This window comes from Rhinoderma darwinii, chromosome 11 (genome assembly GCF_050947455.1).
Source record: "Rhinoderma darwinii isolate aRhiDar2 chromosome 11, aRhiDar2.hap1, whole genome shotgun sequence".
Classification (NCBI taxonomy): domain Eukaryota; kingdom Metazoa; phylum Chordata; class Amphibia; order Anura; family Rhinodermatidae; genus Rhinoderma; species Rhinoderma darwinii.
The window spans coordinates 9,408,647-9,428,375 of record NC_134697.1 but is presented as its reverse complement, the minus strand read 5'-3'; the positions used below and the strand labels follow the sequence as shown (position 1 = coordinate 9,428,375).

The 19,729-nt window shown below is 39.3% G+C and overlaps 1 protein-coding gene and 1 long non-coding RNA gene across 4 annotated transcripts in view; one reads left to right on the top strand and one right to left on the bottom strand.

The window, feature by feature from the left end:
* LOC142663997 (uncharacterized) overlaps positions 1–13,826 on the top strand; it is a 51,905-nt gene extending 38,079 nt beyond the window's left edge. The window contains exon 5 of the long non-coding RNA XR_012851177.1: positions 13,781–13,826. This is a non-coding gene — a long non-coding RNA (uncharacterized LOC142663997). The remainder of the gene's footprint in view (positions 1–13,780) is intronic.
* The window catches only part of LOC142663993 (uncharacterized), a 44,507-nt gene continuing 25,749 nt past the window's right edge, over positions 972–19,729 (bottom strand). For all 3 annotated transcript variants that reach the window (XM_075842863.1, XM_075842864.1, XM_075842865.1), the window contains exons 8-15: positions 18,540–18,669; positions 16,079–16,153; positions 14,033–14,122; positions 9,355–9,509; positions 8,851–9,030; positions 8,442–8,512; positions 2,567–2,671; positions 972–1,808 (exon numbers count right to left, since the gene is read on the bottom strand). In XM_075842863.1, the coding sequence (XP_075698978.1) occupies positions 1,645–1,808; positions 2,567–2,671; positions 8,442–8,512; positions 8,851–9,030; positions 9,355–9,509; positions 14,033–14,122; positions 16,079–16,153; positions 18,540–18,669 (970 nt within the window). In that variant the 3' untranslated portion in view covers positions 972–1,644. The remainder of the gene's footprint in view (positions 1,809–2,566; positions 2,672–8,441; positions 8,513–8,850; positions 9,031–9,354; positions 9,510–14,032; positions 14,123–16,078; positions 16,154–18,539; positions 18,670–19,729) is intronic.

Here is a 19,729-nt window from a genome sequence, read left to right as displayed (position 1 = left end):
GAGGGCGGGAGCTAGCTCCGTCTAGCCAGGCTGCGATAGGCTCTCCCACTCCTCAGCCTCCCAGCCTGAGTGGTAGAAGAAGGAGTCACTCTATCAGACTTAGGAGCAGGTGCAGACTGAGTAACCATGGGTGTCGACACAGAAGCTGTGTCTGGCAGATCCTTTACAGGATCAGTACAGGATAAGTAATGTAATGTATGTACACAGTGACTCCACCAGCAGAATAGTGAGTGCAGCTCTGGAGTATAATACAGAATGTAAACTCAGGATCAGTACAGGATAAGTAATGTATGTACACAGTGACTCCACCAGCAGAATAGTGAGTGCAGCTCTGGAGTATAATACAGAATGTAACTCAGAATCAGTACAGGATAAGTAATGTAATGTATGTACACAGTGATTCCACCAGCAGAATAGTGAGTGCAGCTCTGGAGTATAATATAGGATGTAACTCAGGATCAGTACAGGATAAGTAATGTAATGTATATACACAGTAACTCCACCAGCAGAATAGTGAGTGCAGCTCTGGAGTATAATACAGGATGTAACTCAGGATCAGTACAGGATAAGTAATGTAATGTAATGTACACAGTGACTCCACCATCAGAATACCCTGGGTGGAGAGTGACTGTAGAGTTCTTCAATGGGAGGAGTTACCGAGTCTATAAAATTCTCTACCCCCAAGATCACTACTTTATCTCACATATCTCCAGTGCCGAGAACTTAAAGAAACATTTACATCAATATGCGTGACGGTTATCAGCTGCTCCACTTATATCGCTGCTATTATAAGCTTTTAACTTTTTCCCTCTAGCGTGACACCTGTAAATGTCCGGGATTTCTCCCAACAGTAAATGGATAATAGTCCAAAAACTTTGTAAGCGAGGTAAAAACATAATTCAGTCAACGCTGCCATCTGCTGGCTATTACTACACATAACACACAGAATAAATAACAGCGACACGGTGAAGGTCTGTAAACCAATTTATTACATTTTCTGACCCTCTTCCCTTGAGGCCGTTATTACGTTACTCGAAGAAAAACAAAATATGTCAGCGCATTTTTATAAAATTTAACGTAAAATTATTTACAGAGGCCGACAACCCTGGAAAGTGCTGAGACTTCGTTTTTTTTTTCTTAATACGCAAGGCGTCCGGAAAGTTTGATACTTTAATTAAAAATATAAATACATCTTTGTGTGGGAAGAAGAAATCACCAGTGTTTAGTTTATTTTTATGTTACATTTACAATGAATTGGAGACTGTCCCTTTAAATGATTCCCATTTGGGGTAGATGGCGTTTTGAGCTGGACGCTGGTCTATGCCGCAACTATTATGGTCATACAGCATAAACCACTTACTTCAACCGTAACGGACACGTGTCGCATTGCGCAATAGTTGAATTCAGCAGCTGCCGTGGTATTGCGGTCACTTTACATCCTCCATATCGTGGAGATCAATACATTCCTATAGGTACGACTTTGAATACTGTACGGCTCAAGTCACCGTCTACCCCCAGTCTAAGAAAATGCATGACACTACATATAACTTAATGGGCATAGGTGGCGCTAGAGTGCCAAATAGCAAGTAAGCTTGGAGAAAACAGAGAGAGTGCATTAGGCAGCAGTTGCCACCTATTGCCCGGTTATTGTCCCTTGGCGCCAGTTGGTTGCAGTTTAGCTCGAGCAGTCTGTAGTCTTTGTTCTTCTTGCAGGTTGCGAAGACAGGCGTTCCGGCTGATGGGTTGGACGTTACAGTGTGGGAACCAACCAGACTGCTGATCCGAGAGGCGAATGCCGTGCAGCCATCCTGTCATGAGCAAAGAGACTGATTAGCATAGGAAACGCCCCTGAGTAGCCGATTTGCACATTTAAAGGAGCCGCCTAGACAAGTATTTTTCAATCCATTTGGAGCCCCCGTTGCAGATTCTGCCAAATTTGACTGGTAAAATAGCGCTGCGTGGTTATTTTTCCAATCAATAGGACGCACAAGTTGGTCTAACACACTGACGCCATTGTATGTCAATAGGGTCCGTTGTGTGACCGATCCAGCTATGCACCATGGTTTCCGTTATAAACGAAAAATATGACCCAAATGTGAACAGACTTTAAACCTCAATCACTTGGATTGTACTGTGATCTGCACCGAAAACCACAACAAATCATGAACATACCCGAAGTGGTGACCTCTGCTGGCCAGGTTATGTAGTGCAGAAGGATTTCATGGTGTAAACCACTTTAAAAGAGGATTTACACCAAAATTAAAAACAAAAATTAAAATAAATAAATGTCCAGTTGCTAATAAAGTGAGAGCAGCAGACACAGTTCAGTAATTATTTAACAGCCTACTGTAGGAGCTGTAATATTTGGCATATTTTCGCCCAGCTTCCCTAAGTTCCTGCATATTAAATATGGAACGATACAGCAGTAGGGGGATGTAGTGCTTTATAACCATGCAGTCGAGGAGTGATAATCACTGTGGGAGCTGTAATGGTGGACATAATGTCACCCAGCTTTCCTAGAAACAGATACACAAATAGAGACAGATATTCTATACTATATTCTTACCATCATCGCTGTTCTGCGTTACCATAAGAATATCGGCTTTCTCCAGGGACAACTCATCGTTTTCTCGCGCTTTATAGGACTTTAAACATTGCATCTGGGAGAGACCTGAAACATCAAACATGACTGTGACGATGGAGGAAATGGCGGAGGGAAGACTACTGCAAAAACGACATCATACACTCCAATGTAACGTCCACCTCACAGCTGTCAACTGATAAAAAACAAACATTGCTATATTCTTGTACATAGGGGGCAGTATTATAGTAGTTATATTCCTGTATATAGGGGCAGTATTATAGTAGTTATATTCTTGTATATAGGAGCAGTATTATAGTAGTTATATACTTGTATATAGGAGCAGTATTATAGTGGTTATAGTCTTGTATATAGGGGGCAGTATTATAGTAGCTATATATTCTTGTATATAGGGAGCAGTATTATAGTAGTTATATACTTGTATATAGGAGCAGTATTATAGTGGTTATAGTCTTGTATATAGGGGCAGTATTATAGTAGTTATATTCTTGTATATAGGGAGCAGTATTATAGTAGTTATATTCTTGTATATAGGGGGCAGTATTATAGTAGTTATATTCTTGTATAAAGGAGCAGTATTATAGTAATTATATTCTTGTATATAGGGGGCAGTATAATAGTAGTTATATTCTTGTATATAGGGGGCAGTATTATAGTAGTTATATTCATAGGAGCAGTATTATAGTAGTTATATTCTTGTATAAAGGAGCAGTATTATAGTAATTATATTCTTGTATATAGGGGGCAGTATAATAGTAGTTATATTCTTGTATATAGGAGCAGTATTATAGTAGTTATATTCTTGTATATAGGAGGCAGTATTATAGTAGTTATATTCTTGTATATAGGGGCAGTATTATAGTCGTTATATTCTTGTATATAGGAGCAGTATTATAGTAGTTATATTCTTGTATATAGGGGGCAGTATTATAGTAGTTATATTCTTGTATATAGGGGGCAGTATTATAGTATTTATATTCTTGTATATAGGAGCAGTATTATAGTAGTTATATTCTTGTATATAGAGGCAGTATTATAGTAGTTATATTCTTGTATATAGGGGCAGTATTATAGTAGTTATATTCTTGTATATAGGAGGCAGTATTATAGTAGTTATATTCTTGTATATAGGAGCAGTATTATAGTAGTTATATTCTTGTATATAGGGAGCAGTATTATAGCAGTTATATTCTTGTATATAGGGAGCAGTATTATAGCAGTTATATTCTTGTATATAGGGGCAGTATTATAGTAGTTATATTCTTGTATATAGGGGCAGTGTATAGTAGTTATATTCTTGTATATAGGAGCAGTATTATAGTAGTTATATTCTTGAATATAGGAGGCAGTATTATAGCAGTTATATTCTTGTATATAGGAGCAGTATTATAGCATTTATATTCTTGTATATAGGGAGCAGTATTATAGCAGTTATATTCTTGTATATAGGGGCAGTATTATAGTAGTTATATTCTTATATATAGGAGCAGTATTATAGCATTTATATTCTTGTATATAGGGAGCAGTATTATAGTAGTTATATTCTTGTATATAGGAGGCAGTATTATAGTAGTTATATTCTTGTATACAGGAGAGGTATTATAGTAGTTATATTCTTGTACATAGGAGGCAGTATTATAGTAGTTATATTCTTGTATATAGGGGCAGTATTATAGTAGTTATATTCTTGTATATAGGAGCAGTATTATAGTAGTTATATTCTTGTATATAGGGAGCAGTATTATAGTAGTTATATTCTTGCATATAGGAGCAGTATTATAGTAGTTATATTCTTGTATATAGGGGCAGTATTATAGTAGTTATATTCTTGTATATAGGAGCAGTATTATAGTAGTTGTATTCTTGTATATAGGGAGCAGTATTATAGTAGTTATATTCTTGTATATAGGAGCAGTATTATAGTAGTTATATTCTTGTATATAAGAGGCAGTTTTATAGTAGTTATATTCTTGTATATAGGGAGCAGTATTATAATAGTTATATTCTTGTATATAGGGGCAGTATTATAGTAGTTATATTCTTGTATATAGGGGCAGTATTATAGTAGTTATATTCTTGTATATAGGAGGCAGTATTATAGTAGTTATATTCTTGTATATATGAGCAGTATTATAGTAGTTATATTCTTGTATGTAGGAGCAGTATTATAGTAGTTATATTCTTGTATAAAGGAGCAGTATTATAGTAGTTATATTCTTGTATAAAGGAGCAGTATTATAGTAGTTATATTCTTGTATATGGGAGGCAGTATTATAGTAGTTATATTCTTGTATATAAGAGGCAGTATTATAGTAGTTATATTCCTGTATATATGAGCAGTATTATAGTAGTTATATTCTTGTATATAGGGGCAGTATTATAGTCGTTATATTTTTGTATATAGGAACAGTATTATAGTAGTTGTATTTTTGTATATAGGGGGCAGTATTATAGTAGTTATATTCCTGTATATATGAGCAGTATTATAGTAGTTATATTCTTGTATATAGGAGCAGTATTATAGTAGTTATATTCTTGTATATAGGAGCAGTATTATTGTAGTTAGATTCTTGTATATAGGAGAAGTATTATAGTAGTTATATTCTTGTATATAGGGAGCAGTATTATAGTAGTTATATTCTTGTATATAGGAGCAGTATTATAGTAGTTATATTCTTGTATATAGGGGGCAGTATTATAGTAGTTATATTCTTGTATATAGGGGCAGTATTATAGTAGTTATATTCTTGTATATAGGGAGCAGTATTATAGTAGTTATATTCTTGTATATAGGGGGCAGTTTTATAGTAGTTATATTCTTGTATATAGGAGCAGTATTATAGTAGTTGTATTCTTGTATATAGGGAGCAGTATTATAGTAGTTATATTCTTGTATATAGTGGCAGTATTATAGTAGTTATATTCTTGTATATAGTGGCAGTATTATAGTAGTTATATTCTTGTATATAGGGGCAGTATTATAGTAGTTATATTCTTGTATATAGGAGGCAGTATTATAGTAGTTATATTCTTGTATATATGAGCAGTATTATAGTAGTTATATTCTTTTATGTAGGAGCAGTATTATAGTAGTTATATTCTTGTATAAAGGAGCAGTATTATAGTAGTTATATTCTTGTATATGGGAGGCAGTATTATAGTAGTTATATTCTTGTATATAGGAGCAGTATTATAGTAGTTATATTCTTGTATATGGGAGGCAGTATTATAGTAGTTATATTCTTGTATATAGGAGCAGTATTATAGTAGTTGTATTCTTGTATATAGGAGCAGTATTATAGTAGTTGTATTCTTGTATATAGGGAGCAGTATTATAGTAGTTATATTCTTGTATATAGGAGCAGTATTATAGTAGTTATATTCTTGTATATAAGAGGCAGTTTTATAGTAGTTATATTCTTGTATATAGGGAGCAGTATTATAGTAGTTATATTCTTGTATATAGTGGCAGTATTATAGTAGTTATATTCTTGTATATAGTGGCAGTATTATAGTAGTTATATTCTTGTATATAGGGGCAGTATTATAGTAGTTATATTCTTGTATATAGGAGGCAGTATTATAGTAGTTATATTCTTGTATATATGAGCAGTATTATAGTAGTTATATTCTTGTATGTAGGAGCAGTATTATAGTAGTTATATTCTTGTATAAAGGAGCAGTATTATAGTAGTTATATTCTTGTATATGGGAGGCAGTATTATAGTAGTTATATTCTTGTATATAGGAGCAGTATTATAGTAGTTATATTCTTGTATAAAGGAGCCGTATTATAGTAGTTGTATTCTTGTATATAGGGGGCAGTATTATAGTAGTTATATTCTTGTATATAGGGGGCAGTATTATAGTAGTTATATTCTTGTATATAGGAGGCAGTATTATAGTAGTTATATTCTTGTATATAGAGGGCAGTATTATAGTAGTTATATTCTTGTATATAGGGAGCAGTATTATAGTAGTTATATTCTTGTATATGGGGACAGTATTATTGTAGTTATATTCTTGTATATAGGGAGCAGTATTATAGTAGTTATATTCTTGTATATAGGGGGCGGTATTATAGTAGTTATATTCTTGAACATAGGAGGCGGTATTATAGTAGTTATATTCCTGTTTACAGGAGCAGTATTATAGTAGTTATATTCTTGTATATAGGAGCAGTATTATAGTAGTTATATTCTTGTATATAAGAGGCAGTTTTATAGTAGTTATATTCTTGTATATAGGGAGCAGTATTATAATAGTTATATTCTTGTATATAGGGGCAGTATTATAGTAGTTATATTCTTGTATATAGGGGCAGTATTATAGTAGTTATATTCTTGTATATAGGAGGCAGTATTATAGTAGTTATATTCTTGTGTATATGAGCAGTATTATAGTAGTTATATTCTTGTATGTAGGAGCAGTATTATAGTAGTTATATTCTTGTATAAAGGAGCAGTATTATAGTAGTTATATTCTTGTATATGGGAGGCAGTATTATAGTAGTTATATTCTTGTATATAGGGGGCAGTTTTATAGTAGTTATATTCTTGTATATAGGGGCAGTTTTATAGTAGTTATATTCTTGTATATAGGGAGCAGTATTATAGTAGTTATATTCTTGTATAAAGGAGCAGTATTATAGTAGTTATATTCTTGTATATAGGGAGCAGTATTATTGTAGTTATATTCTTGTATATAGGGAGCAGTATTATAGTAGTTATATTCTTGTATATAGGGGGCGGTATTATAGTAGTTATATTCTTGTACATAGGAGGCAGTATTATAGTAGTTATATTCCTGTATACAGGAGCAGTATTATAGTAGTTATATTCTTGTACATAGGAGGCAGTATTATAGTAGTTATATTCTTGTATATAGGGGCAGTATTATAGTAGTTATATTCTTGTATATAGGGAGCAGTATTATAGTAGTTATATTCTTGTATATAGGAGCAGTATTATAGTAGTTATATTCTTGTATATAGGAGGCAGTTTTATAGTAGTTATATTCTTGTATATAGGGAGCAGTATTATAGTAGTTATATTCTTGTATATAGTGGCAGTATTATAGTAGTTATATTCTTGTATATAGTGGCAGTATTATAGTAGTTATATTCTTGTATATAGTGGCAGTATTATAGTAGTTATATTCTTGTATATGGGGGCAGTATTATAGTAGTTATATTCTTGTATATAGGAGGCAGTATTATAGTAGTTATATTCCTGTATATATGAGCAGTATTATAGTAGTTATATTCTTGTATATAGGAGCAGTATTATAGTAGTTATATTCTTGTATATAGGGAGCAGTATTATAGTAGTTATATTCTTGTATATAGGGGGCAGTTTTATAGTAGTTATATTCTTGTATACAGGAGAAGTATTATAGCAGTTATATTCTTGTGTATAGGGCAGTATTATAGTAGTTATATTCTTGTATATAGGGGCAGTATTATAGTAGTTATATTCTTGTATATAGGGGGCAGTATTATAGTAGTTATATTCTTGTATATAGGGGCAGTATTATAGTAGTTATATTCTTGTATATAGGGAGCAGTATTATAGTAGTTATATTCTTGTATATAGGGGGCAGTTTTATAGTAGTTATATTCTTGTATATAGTGGCAGTATTATAGTCGTTATATTTTTGTATATAGGAACAGTATTATAGTAGTTGTATTTTTGTATATAGGGGGCTGTATTATAGTAGATATATTCTTGTACAGAGGGGGAAATATTAATGACAATTGTATCTGGTAATATAAAGAAAGTCAGCAGATACAATATTATAATACAATAGAGCGTACAAATCCTCAGAATAAATATCTCACCGTGATCCCTCCAGAAGTCAATCTCCTCTTTAGGGGAAGACAATGCACAAATCCATCTCAGCTTCTGACTCCTGGAAAGGTAAAACAATGTATTTAATATTTGTAGGCTAAAACTTTACTAGAAACAACAACAGTCTCGGGATACTCGACAACCACAGGAATGCTGTCAAATAGACAAAATGTCCGATACTTCCAGTCTGGACTCCAATCTGATATATTTTAACTGCTCCGATACATTGTTACAAACTTTTAGGACAGGAAAGAAGTTTGTGCTGCTGATGTGTTTAGCTCACAGAGGATTGTCTAAACTGGATATAATTGGAACAAACCCTCAGCTGTGATACAGTATTAGGTCTGTACAGGTTTTCATGTTCCCATTCCATGAGTGATACGATGTGAACAGACTCACTGTGTCTCCGTCCTGAACATGTATTCCGTTTCTCTTCCATCCTGAGTGGATTCTCGTCCCATAGCAGAAGAATCTCGCAGGAAAACACGGAAAATGTTCTTCTGGTTGGTGTGAAGTTTAATTTCACATCGTTCTACTCGGACCTCGGATGAGTGATCAAATACGACAAAACGTCCTCCCCTGAGACACGATGAAAAAATATAAATCAGTAGCGGCTTTCAATAAACGCACATACAGTCAAATTCCTTTAGTCCGGCATGTAATAGTCCAGAAATTAGGATAGTTTGGCACGTGTTGCCAGTGCAGATGATGTTATCTTAATTTTCTATATTCTAATCAACCTTTACCACTTTTCCGTTTTAAATGTCAGTCTTCACTGTAGCTCTGGCATTCTATTCATGAACCAGTCTGCTGGATGAACAAAACGATAGGTCCTGCCTAAATTAGGGGTTTGCTTTATAACATGTTGCTGAGAATGCAAGGACTACTCGAGTCCAGACTCACTCTTTCACGCGAGACAGCAGCAGACAGTCGTTGAAGAGATGCAGGTAGACGGGCCGAGTGGTGACCTTCCATTTGAAGCTCATAGAATTGTACTCCAGAGACGTCACTTCCCCGTGTTTTACAAGACGTCGAGACTGGGAGATGAGGGGAAAGATCTGAAAAGACAAAAAAGTAAGACTCAGCATTTATGGTTAAACCCTGAACAACCAGACTGTTCAGATTCTGAATATGCACGGAAATTCTTTTAATCCGGCATTTGATAATCCAGAATGTTTTTTTCATAATTTGGCTGACAGATTGCAGGATTGCTGGAGCAAAAAGACGTGGCCAGAAGAGAACCAATTAGGAATCTCCTCTAATTACTAAGAATATATATCTAGTTACACTTTATGTGGTTACGTTTTATTTCGGATACCCTTTCCTTACAAGTAGGAGTTTTAGATTACTTTCTATGACCGTCAGTAATTCAGAATATTTCCTGATCTGGTACCTATTAGGTCCCATTGATGCCAGAATAAAGCAGAGATCAGTTGATTGAGCTGTGTAGGAACATAGGATTCTGAAAAGGTTTGTCCACCTCTGATCAGCATTTTATAGTTTACATACAGGAATAATTACATAAGAAGTTGAGTCCCTGCGTATATACATTTCATTACGGAGTTCCATCCTGTAGAATACTCCAGAGCTGCACTCTCTATTCTACTGGTGGAGTCACTGTGTACATACATTACATTACTTATTCTGTACTGATCCTGAGTTACATCCTGTATTATACTCCAGAGCTGCACTCACTATTCAGCTGGTGGAGTCACTGTGTACATACATTACATTACTTATCCTGTACTGATCCTGAGTTATATCCTGTATTATACTCCAGATCTGCACTCACTATTCTGCTGGTGGAGTCACTGTGTACATACATTACATTACTTATCCTGTACTGATCCTGAGTTATATCCTGTATTATACTCCAGAGCTGCACTCACTATTCTGCTGGTGGAGTCACTGTGTACATACATTACATTACTTATCCTGTACTGATCCTGAGTTATATCCTGTATTATACTCCAGAGCTGCACTCACTATTCTGCTGGTGGAGTCACTGTGTACATACATTACATTACTTATCCTGTACTGATCCTGAGTTACATCCTGTATTATACTCCAGATCTGCACTCACTATTCTGCTGGAGGAGTCACTGTGTACACACATTACATTACTTATCCTGTACTGATCCTGAGTTACATCCTGTATTATACTCCAGAGCTGCACTCACTATTCTGCTGGTGGAGTCACTGTGTACATACATTACATTACTTATCCTGTACTGATCCTGAGTTACATCCTGTATTATACTCCAGAGCTGCACTCACTATTCTGCTGGTGGAGTCACTGTGTACATACATTACATTACTTATCCTGTACTGATCCTGAGTTACATCCTGTATTATACTCCAGAGCTGCACTCACTATTCTGCTGGTGGAGTCACTGTGTACATACATTACATTACTTATCCTGTACTGATCCTGAGTTACATCCTGTATTATACTCCAGATCTGCACTCACTATTCTGCTGGAGGAGTCACTGTGTACACACATTACATTACTTATCCTGTACTGATCCTGAGTTACATCCTGTATTATACTCCAGAGCTGCACTCACTATTCTGCTGGTGGAGTCACTGTGTACATACATTACATTACTTATCCTGTACTGATCCTGAGTTACATCCTGTATTATACTCCAGAGCTGCACTCACTATTCTGCTGGTGGAGTCACTGTGTACATACATTACATTACTTATCCTGTACTGATCCTGAGTTACATCCTGTATTATACTCCAGATCTGCACTCACTATTCTGCTGGAGGAGTCACTGTGTACACACATTACATTACTTATCCTGTACTGATCCTGAATTACATCCTGTATTATACTCCAGAGCTGCACTCACTATTCTGCTGGTGGAGTCACTGTCTACATACATTACATTATTTATCCTGTACTGATCCCGAGTAACATCCTGTATTATACTCCAAAGCTGTACTCACCATTCAAATGGTTGTCATTGAAAACAGTCAACAAGCTTTTCGACAGACACCCCCTGCAGGGGCATAGCTAGGGTGGCAGACAAGACATGTGCCCCAGGCGTAACTAGGTGGTAGGGAAGGGGGGGGCGCCACAGGGCATCTGATCACTGTTGATAGGCGCCCTGTATGTCGGACACCTGCAGCAGCGATCAGCTATAGGAAGAGCCAGGAGATCATGCAGCGGCGTTCTGACTGGGGTCTGTGACGGCCAGGGAGTGGACAAGTCACCTGACCTCACGTCAGTGACATGAGGTCAGGTGATTGGACTGGTACACTCCCGGGCTGTAACCAGGGCCGGCCTTAGGAGGCGCTGCAGGGGGCGCCACTGGGCTCTGCCACTACTCTGTGCTCTGCTGTTACACACGGAGTAAATAACAGCAGAGGAGGAGGCTCCGCCCACAGCCCGTCCTGCAAGAAACCTGTGATCCGGTCGGCAAAGAGACATCGTGAGTGTCTATGTGTGTATATGTGTGTGTAGTGGGTATACAGTATGTGTCTCTGTGTTTGTATGTGTATATGTTACAGTGTGTGTATGTGTGAGTGTGAGTGTGTGTGTCTGCATGTGTTTATGTCTCTGCATGTGTTTATGCAAATATCTGTGCTGCCTCTTATATACCCTGCTGCCCCTTATATATATGCCTCTGTGTGTGTGTTTATATGTGTATGTGGGTAAAGTTATCATCTACGACATTATCTGTACTCAGAGAGTTATCAGCGCTGTTACATAGGACTGCTGGTAACCCTTACTACATTATCGGTACTCCGTTATCACTGTTATCTGTGGTGTTACACAGGACTGCATGTGAAATATACATTATCATCTGTACTGGGTATATATGGGTCTGTTTGTGAATGTGTCGTCTTTGTGCTTGTATATATGTGCCTTTTATATATTTGTATATGTTCCTGTCTGTGTATTTATCTGCCGGTGTGTGTATGTGTATATGTGTCTGTACGTCTATATATTTACCTGTATGTATATATTCCAGATGTGTGTATGTATATTTGCCTGTATGTCTAAATATCGGTCTGTGTATGTACAGTATATATGTTCCAGTTTGTGTGTGTCTATAAATGTGGTTAATTTTTGGCTTATGTAGGGGGGCAATAGAGAGTCCCGCACAGGGCGCCATCCAACCTAAGGCCGGCCCTGGCGGTCACCGACCCTAGTCAGAAGAAACTCCGCCGCTGCCTGCGCCGCATTACCTCCTTGGCTCCACTGGTAAGTCACGTCAGGCAGAGCAGAGAGTGGTAGCGGTAGGCTGTCGCTCACCGCTCTGTTTACAGTGTGGCGCTAAGTACAAGGGAGGAGTGTGGTGATATTTAAAAGGGGGGGAAAGAGTGTGGTGCTATTTACAAAGGGGCAGCGGGCTGTGTGTCGTACTAACGGGGGGGGGGGGTCAGTGTGCCGCCATTTACAAGGGATGGGGTGTGCCGCTATCTACAAGTGGGGAAGCGGGCTGTGTGCGGCACTATTTACAAGGGGGACTGTGTGTGGCGCTATCTACAAGAGAGGGGTTGTGTATGGCACCATCTACAAGAGAGGGGTTGTGTATGGCACCATCTACAAGAGAGGGGTTGTGTATGGCACCATCTACAACAGGGGGCTGTGTGTGGCGCTCTATCTACAACAGGGGGCTGTGTGTGGCGCTATCTACAACAGGGGGCTGTGTGTGGCGCTATCTACAACAGGGGGCTGTGTGTGGCTCTATCTACAACAGGGGGCTGTGTGTGGCGCTATCTACAACAGGGGGCTGTGTGTGGCGCTATCTACAACAGGGGGCTGTGTGTGGCGCTATCTACTACAGGGGGCTGTGTGTGGCGCTATCTACAACAGGGGGCTGTGTGTGGCGCTATCTACAACAGGGGGCTGTGTGTGGCGCTATCTACAACAGGGGGCTGTGTGTGGCGCTATCCACAAGGGGCTGTCTGTGGCACTATCTACAGGGGGGCTGTGTGTGGCCGCTTTAATTTATTTTCTTTTAATTTATTTTTATGTTAACTCTTATAGAACTATATCTCTTGTAACGTGTAGAAATGCTTTTATGCTCGAGTTACATTAAAAAAATTGTGGAAAAAATCTTTGCCCCGAATCCAGGAGAACCTAGCTACACCTCTGTCCCCTGACAATTTAGCTAAACTCTTATAATACAGGTTGGGGGGGGGGGATTTGGTTTTCTTACATTAGATTACTGTACAGCGTCTGGGGTAAAGATGACACGTCCCAGAATGCAAATCACCAGACAAAGCTCTGTGCAGACCCCAAACAAGCAGGAAATACTGAGAGATGTGAAGAAATCACAATGATTTATGTGGATTATTTTTTACTTTTAGGAGTGCTGTGTGGGTGTTATTACCCTTTAAGGAAGGAGCGCTGGGGTGGGAGCAGAAAACATTCTCCCCCTATTGTCGTCAGTGCGGCTTTTACCTGTAACACGGACTCTGTTTTTGATGTTTGTGTTAGGATTCATTTTTTGGCTTTCACCTTCTGTGTGATCAAACCCTCAACTGGGCAACAAACCTAGCTGCCGAAGGGCACAGATCCAGGGTCAGGACTACGACAGCGGAGCTGGGACAGACACCCACCTTACACTCAAACTGGATCTTCTGGTTGAGTAGAATCAGCTCCTCGGTGTCCTTCATCCTCTGCACGCTCTCATTACAATCTCTAATCAGCTGTGAAACAGACCAGATATTCACAGAAACACAAGATTAAAGGGATCGTCCAGACTAATATACGTGACGAGTTCTGCACCTTTCTAATACGCTTTAAGTTTCAGTTCCTCACAATTTTCAAGATTTCTGCTTGCTGTCAGGGAATGAGAACATTCTTTTTTAAATCCAGATACCAGAAACCCATCCTGACCTAATACCTCTCACAGTTTAGGGTTTGCTACAATTTTATCCAATCTAGACAATTCTCTTGGAGTCAAACATCAGCAGTACAAACATCTCTCCTAATAGTTTGCTACAATGTATCAGTGCTGGCGGTTTAGCTCAGAGGATTGTCTAGACCGGATACAACTGTAGAACATTTTTCTCTCTTTGAATATAATAAGAATGTTCCCATTCACTGACAGACAGCACTGACAGCTAGATAGCTGCTTGTTGTCAGCGGATAGGAACATTTTTGTTTATATCCAGAGGCTAAAAAATATGTATCGACCATATTTATGTTGATGTATCTCGTCTATACAGTGCTCTGTGAGCTATACACATCAACAGCCCAGGTTTCACTCCTGTCCTGTTAGTTTGTTACAATGTATTAGTGCAGGTAATACAGGCTGCGTAGCTCACATAGAGTTGTCTAGACTGAATACAAATGGAGCAAACCCTTAAGATGTAGAAAATGTAAATTAGGATATGTTTCAGTCTGTGTATGTAAACAATACTTTTGCTATTTGCTGGCAGCAAGCAGAGATCTTGAAAATGTTAAGTAATTGAAACAAAGTAGATTAGAAAGTGGTAGAAATTTACGTGACATCTTAATCTCTCCAAACCAAAATACTGATTCTGTCCACACAACATCCGCCTCGATGGAAACCTGTCCTGCTTTTACCCCCTTTATTCCAACCAAAGTCATTTATGGAACGTCCACAGGATAGGTCATAAATGTCTTATAGGTGGGGTCCCCTCGCTGTGATCGCCATCTATTGGCAGAACAGGGCTCCCATAAACCCCTTGTAGCAGCCCAAGTGTGTAGCAAATAAGGAAGAGGAGAGCTGGCCACGCATGTGCATCGCACTCTTCACGCAAGTCTATGGGACTAATGGAAATTGGCAAGCAAAACCTGGAGTTTTTCTTTAAAGTGAATGTCAATTTCGTTTGTTGTTTTAAATCCAAAATTCTGAGCTATTTAAATACTCAGGGCATATTGCTTATTGCATTGAACGCAAAGCCGTATACAGTGAGCGCCCTCTAGTGGTGGCTACAGGCAAACAGAATGTTATCATTTACCTTACAGGGGATTTAGAGCTCTAGATCTTAAAAAAAAAAAAAAAAAAAAAAAAAAAAAGAGCTCCAACTGCAATAAAGATATATTAGGAAATTAATCAGCACAGAATTTTGTACCTAAAAACGACAAAAGGATAAAAGGTGGAGGTTCGCCTTAGACTGTTGATAACACAACGTGTATGCTCGTCATGAGCGGCTAGATGTAGCCTTATCAAGAGGAGTATAGATGTCATGCTGATCGCGCGGGCACAACAAGTGCAAATTTAGGTAACATCTGCCTTTGTACTATCAGTATATAGAGAGATGCCAGTACATTAGAGGTAAAAAATCTAATTGAAAAATCCCCCTATGGAATTAATTAAAAAAATTAAAAATATGTTATGAACTCCAGGATGCAAAGAGGAAAATATCAAAAAATTGTTCTGTCCTCAAGGACAAAATTGGCCCGGACCTTAGAGGGTTAAGACTGCAAACAGGTAATCAAAATGATGGAAAAATAACTTCTGTGGTCCCTGCACGTGTCTGGTCCATAAACAAATGCTTCCACTACTTCTAGTTGGCCCAATCCATCGACCCCTCTGCTACATAATTATTAGCCCCCCTGGCCGGTAACCCGCTTCTCTAAGGAAACCCCCATGACAGCAATGACTGCTGGGTCTGTATTCCCGGGGTCCATACCTTCTCCAGTGCATTGTGGGCGTCTGTGGCTTGCAGCTCTTTGGTAGATCCTGGGGCTGAACGTTTCAGAATATTCTGTGGAAAAAGGTAAAAAGATTAAGAGGTTAAAGGAGTTTTCCAGTGTTATAATATTAGTAATTAAGCCTTGTATGATAAAAAGTTCTGAAACTTTCTAATATACTTTGTGTTTCAAGATCTCTGCTTGCCATCAGTGCGTGGATGAATTAGAAACATTCATTGTTAACATTTGGAGGCTGCTTAGACTTGAACAAGTCCCGAGCCCTGAATGGAAAACAAAACCCATTCACTTACAGCAAACAGAGGTCTTGATAATGGTGAGGGATTGAAACACCAAATATATTAGAAAGCTGCAGAACTTGTCACCATCATTTACAGAAGACTGGAAGATCCCTTTAAATCACGTCATCACATTCATTACAAGGATGGGAAACCTCAGGGCTCATTCCTACAGCTGGACGTCCTCCTCACCTGAAGAAAACGTTGCTGGTTCCATCATTTTTTAAGATCAAGTTGCGAGTGAGGTCTGACAACCCTGTTCCCACGCTCTTTCTGCAGGTGAGGACAGTAGCGAGCTGGAGCTTCCCTGAAAAATCGCTCATTCTAGTTCTGTTTTTGGGAGCAACTTCCCGTGGAAACTTAAATGTAATGTCTTCCTTGTGGCTGAATGAAATCTATTGCTCCCTGTTATCAGCCATTTCAGACACTACGAACGACTGAAAGTCAGGCAAATGTCCTGCCCCCCTGGTCACTGCTATATCCCATGTATCCAGATGTGGAGACCATCTAGAAATATTTACATCCATATGCAAAGCTTATATACCATCGATATAACCCATGGCACTCCCGTGGTCTCAAAACTACAACTCCCAGCAACTCTCCAACTACTCATTAATCATTGCCAAGACCACCAGGGAAGAGGATCAGGTGCTGCAAGAACAACCCTGACAACTTCTATAACAAACTAGCAGCTTGTCCCAGCCGGGGGCGTACACAAGAAAGGGCGTACACAAGAGGGGGTTACATGGTCAAAATACCCTCCTCTCGGAAGAAAAGAAGTAGCTGCTGCACCACAATCCCGTTCAGCAGCCCAAGCGTTCATAGAGCCAATATAAAATTTGGATAAATAATACAGCCACTAGGTGGCAGCACTAGGGCTCTGCGGAAACGGGCTGCTAAAATCTCTCACTCCTGTGATGCAGCAACCTCCTTAGGGCGGGGAGAATATGAGGCGCGGGGGATCATCTGCATCATCGCAGGTCTGGCTCCCTGTACCCTGGCAAACCACTGATCTTGCCAAGAGAAGCCACAGCCAGTCTCATAATGCAGATTGTCCGGTGTTACAGGGGATTCCGGATCACAATAACTGATGACAGATCACTAAGCTCTGATGTCACTATATAATGGTTGAGGTTCGGACACGTAGGCGTAGCTAGCGGGGGTCAGCGGCCACGTTCATCTGGCGGGGTCCACTCAGTGACGGTACTGTAAGATACTGTTCGAAGGGGAAGGGGACAAATTGACAAAGGCTGCTAAATCAATAAAAAGGCCTCTGGCGTGTTACATACAACATACCAACACTGCCGGGCGTCAGAACCTCCTGTGCACCGCAGCAGAGAACATGTGCAGCCAGTGGGGATCCAGGGTGGTGGGTAAATTTATTTTTTTATGTCTGACTTGGGTCTGATTTAGGGGTCGATACTCCAGGGATCCATGCTTTGGGGGGCACAAAGGGAGGCACTATTACCTTGTGGAGGGGCACAAATGGAAATTATTACTCTGGCAGGGCACAAAGTGGCTGTTATTACTACGGGGTACAAAGTGGAGATTATTACTATGGGGGCACAAAGTGGAGATTATTACTATGGGGGCACAAAGTGGAGATTATTACTATGGGGGCACAAAGTGGAGATTATTACTATGGGGGCACAAAGTGGAGATTATTACTACGGGGGAATAAAGTGGCTGTTTTTTTATGTGGGGCACAAAGGGGGAATTTTTACTGTAAAGAAGCGAATAGGGGCAGCTATCAATTTGTGGGAGCACAAAGGGGGTATTACTTTGTAGGGGCATTGATGCAGCTGAAAGTTACGGATGGGGCACGGCCGTAAAGGGAACCTGAGCAGGGGGGATCCAAGTTGAATTTTTGCACCAGGGTCAATGAGCCGTTAGCTACATTTCTGGTCAGATAGCAGGGCTCCTAACCAATTCATCGACCATAGGGGCTGTAGAGTTTGGCCACCTGAGGTTTCACGGTGCACAGCACCACTCCTGACCCGATGCTGTGTGGGAGCTGTGAAGACATCTGCACTGGCCATTACCTTTTACCCAGCACTGTGGCCCCTTCGGGACTGGTGGGGACCCTGGTACTTATACACAACCGTCCCTGTGAACCCTTCACAAAATCCGGCATATGCCCCTGTCCCCAGCAAAGAAATTTTACCTGTAGGAGCAGCCGAAGTCGAGTGATTCTCTGGAAGGGAAGGATGAGGAAAGATTTGAGGCTCAGTCTTTGGCACACGGGGTCACTCTCCAGCTTTGCCAAAACTTGCTGAAAACGCGGGTTACCGTTCCTGCCACGGAGACAAACACGAATCAGAGATCACGTCACAAAGGGGTACAACAATGTCACACTCCGAAAGAGCGGGGACAATCTTCCAGGGAGGACGCTGCATTGCCGTCCATGTTGGTCCGGGGGTATTCCCATCTCAGACAGTTATGGCATTAGGGACCCCCATTCTCCTGCACCTACCGGACATTTATAACTTATTCTGTGTATATGCCATAAGCGTCTGAGATGTGAATACCCCTTAAATCCTTGTATAATGAAAAGCTCTACAACTTTCAAATCTACTTTTATTTCAGTTTCTCACCATTTTCAAGATCTTCACTTGCTGTCAGTGACTGGAAAGGTTCACATTTACTTCCAGAGGCTGAAAACCTGTACAGACCTAATACTTCTCAAAGCTGAGTTTGCCATAATTGTATCCAGTCTATACAATCTTCTGTGAGGTAAATATTCTGGGCTCCAAATTGATACATTGTAACAAACTATTAGCAGGAGAGAGATTTGTGCTGTTGGTTGGGTTTACTTCAAATAGGATTGTCTAGACTGGATACAATTGTGACAAACACCTCAGCTGTGATAAGTATTAGGTCTGCACAGATTTTCAGCGGCAAGATGTAGACAAGAACCATACCATTCACGGACAGCAAGCAGAGATCTTGAAACTGGTTACCAGTTGGTTCATACATATCAGAAAGTTGCAAAACAGTTTGTTATACGATTATTAAGATGATTTTTTAAATAAAAAAAGCTCTTGTATAGCAGGACACTCGTTGAAATTTAATAGATACCAACTGGATACAGCTCTTGGCCTTAACCAATAGAGGGCAGGGTTGGTATATACGGGAAGTTCCAGTACTAAAGCCCACCCTACTAATGGGCCAATACCCAAATCTAAAATCAGGACTTGGAGTAGTAGGTCTCCCCCTAGTGGGGGATGATGGGGGTGATATGTGCTGTATGTATGTATGGTCCATGTAAGATTCTGGGTGGCGAGAGTTTAATGGGACCACCACCAGTCTCCACAAGGACTGGGGTCTCCATTACTAGTTTGCTATAGGTCCTTC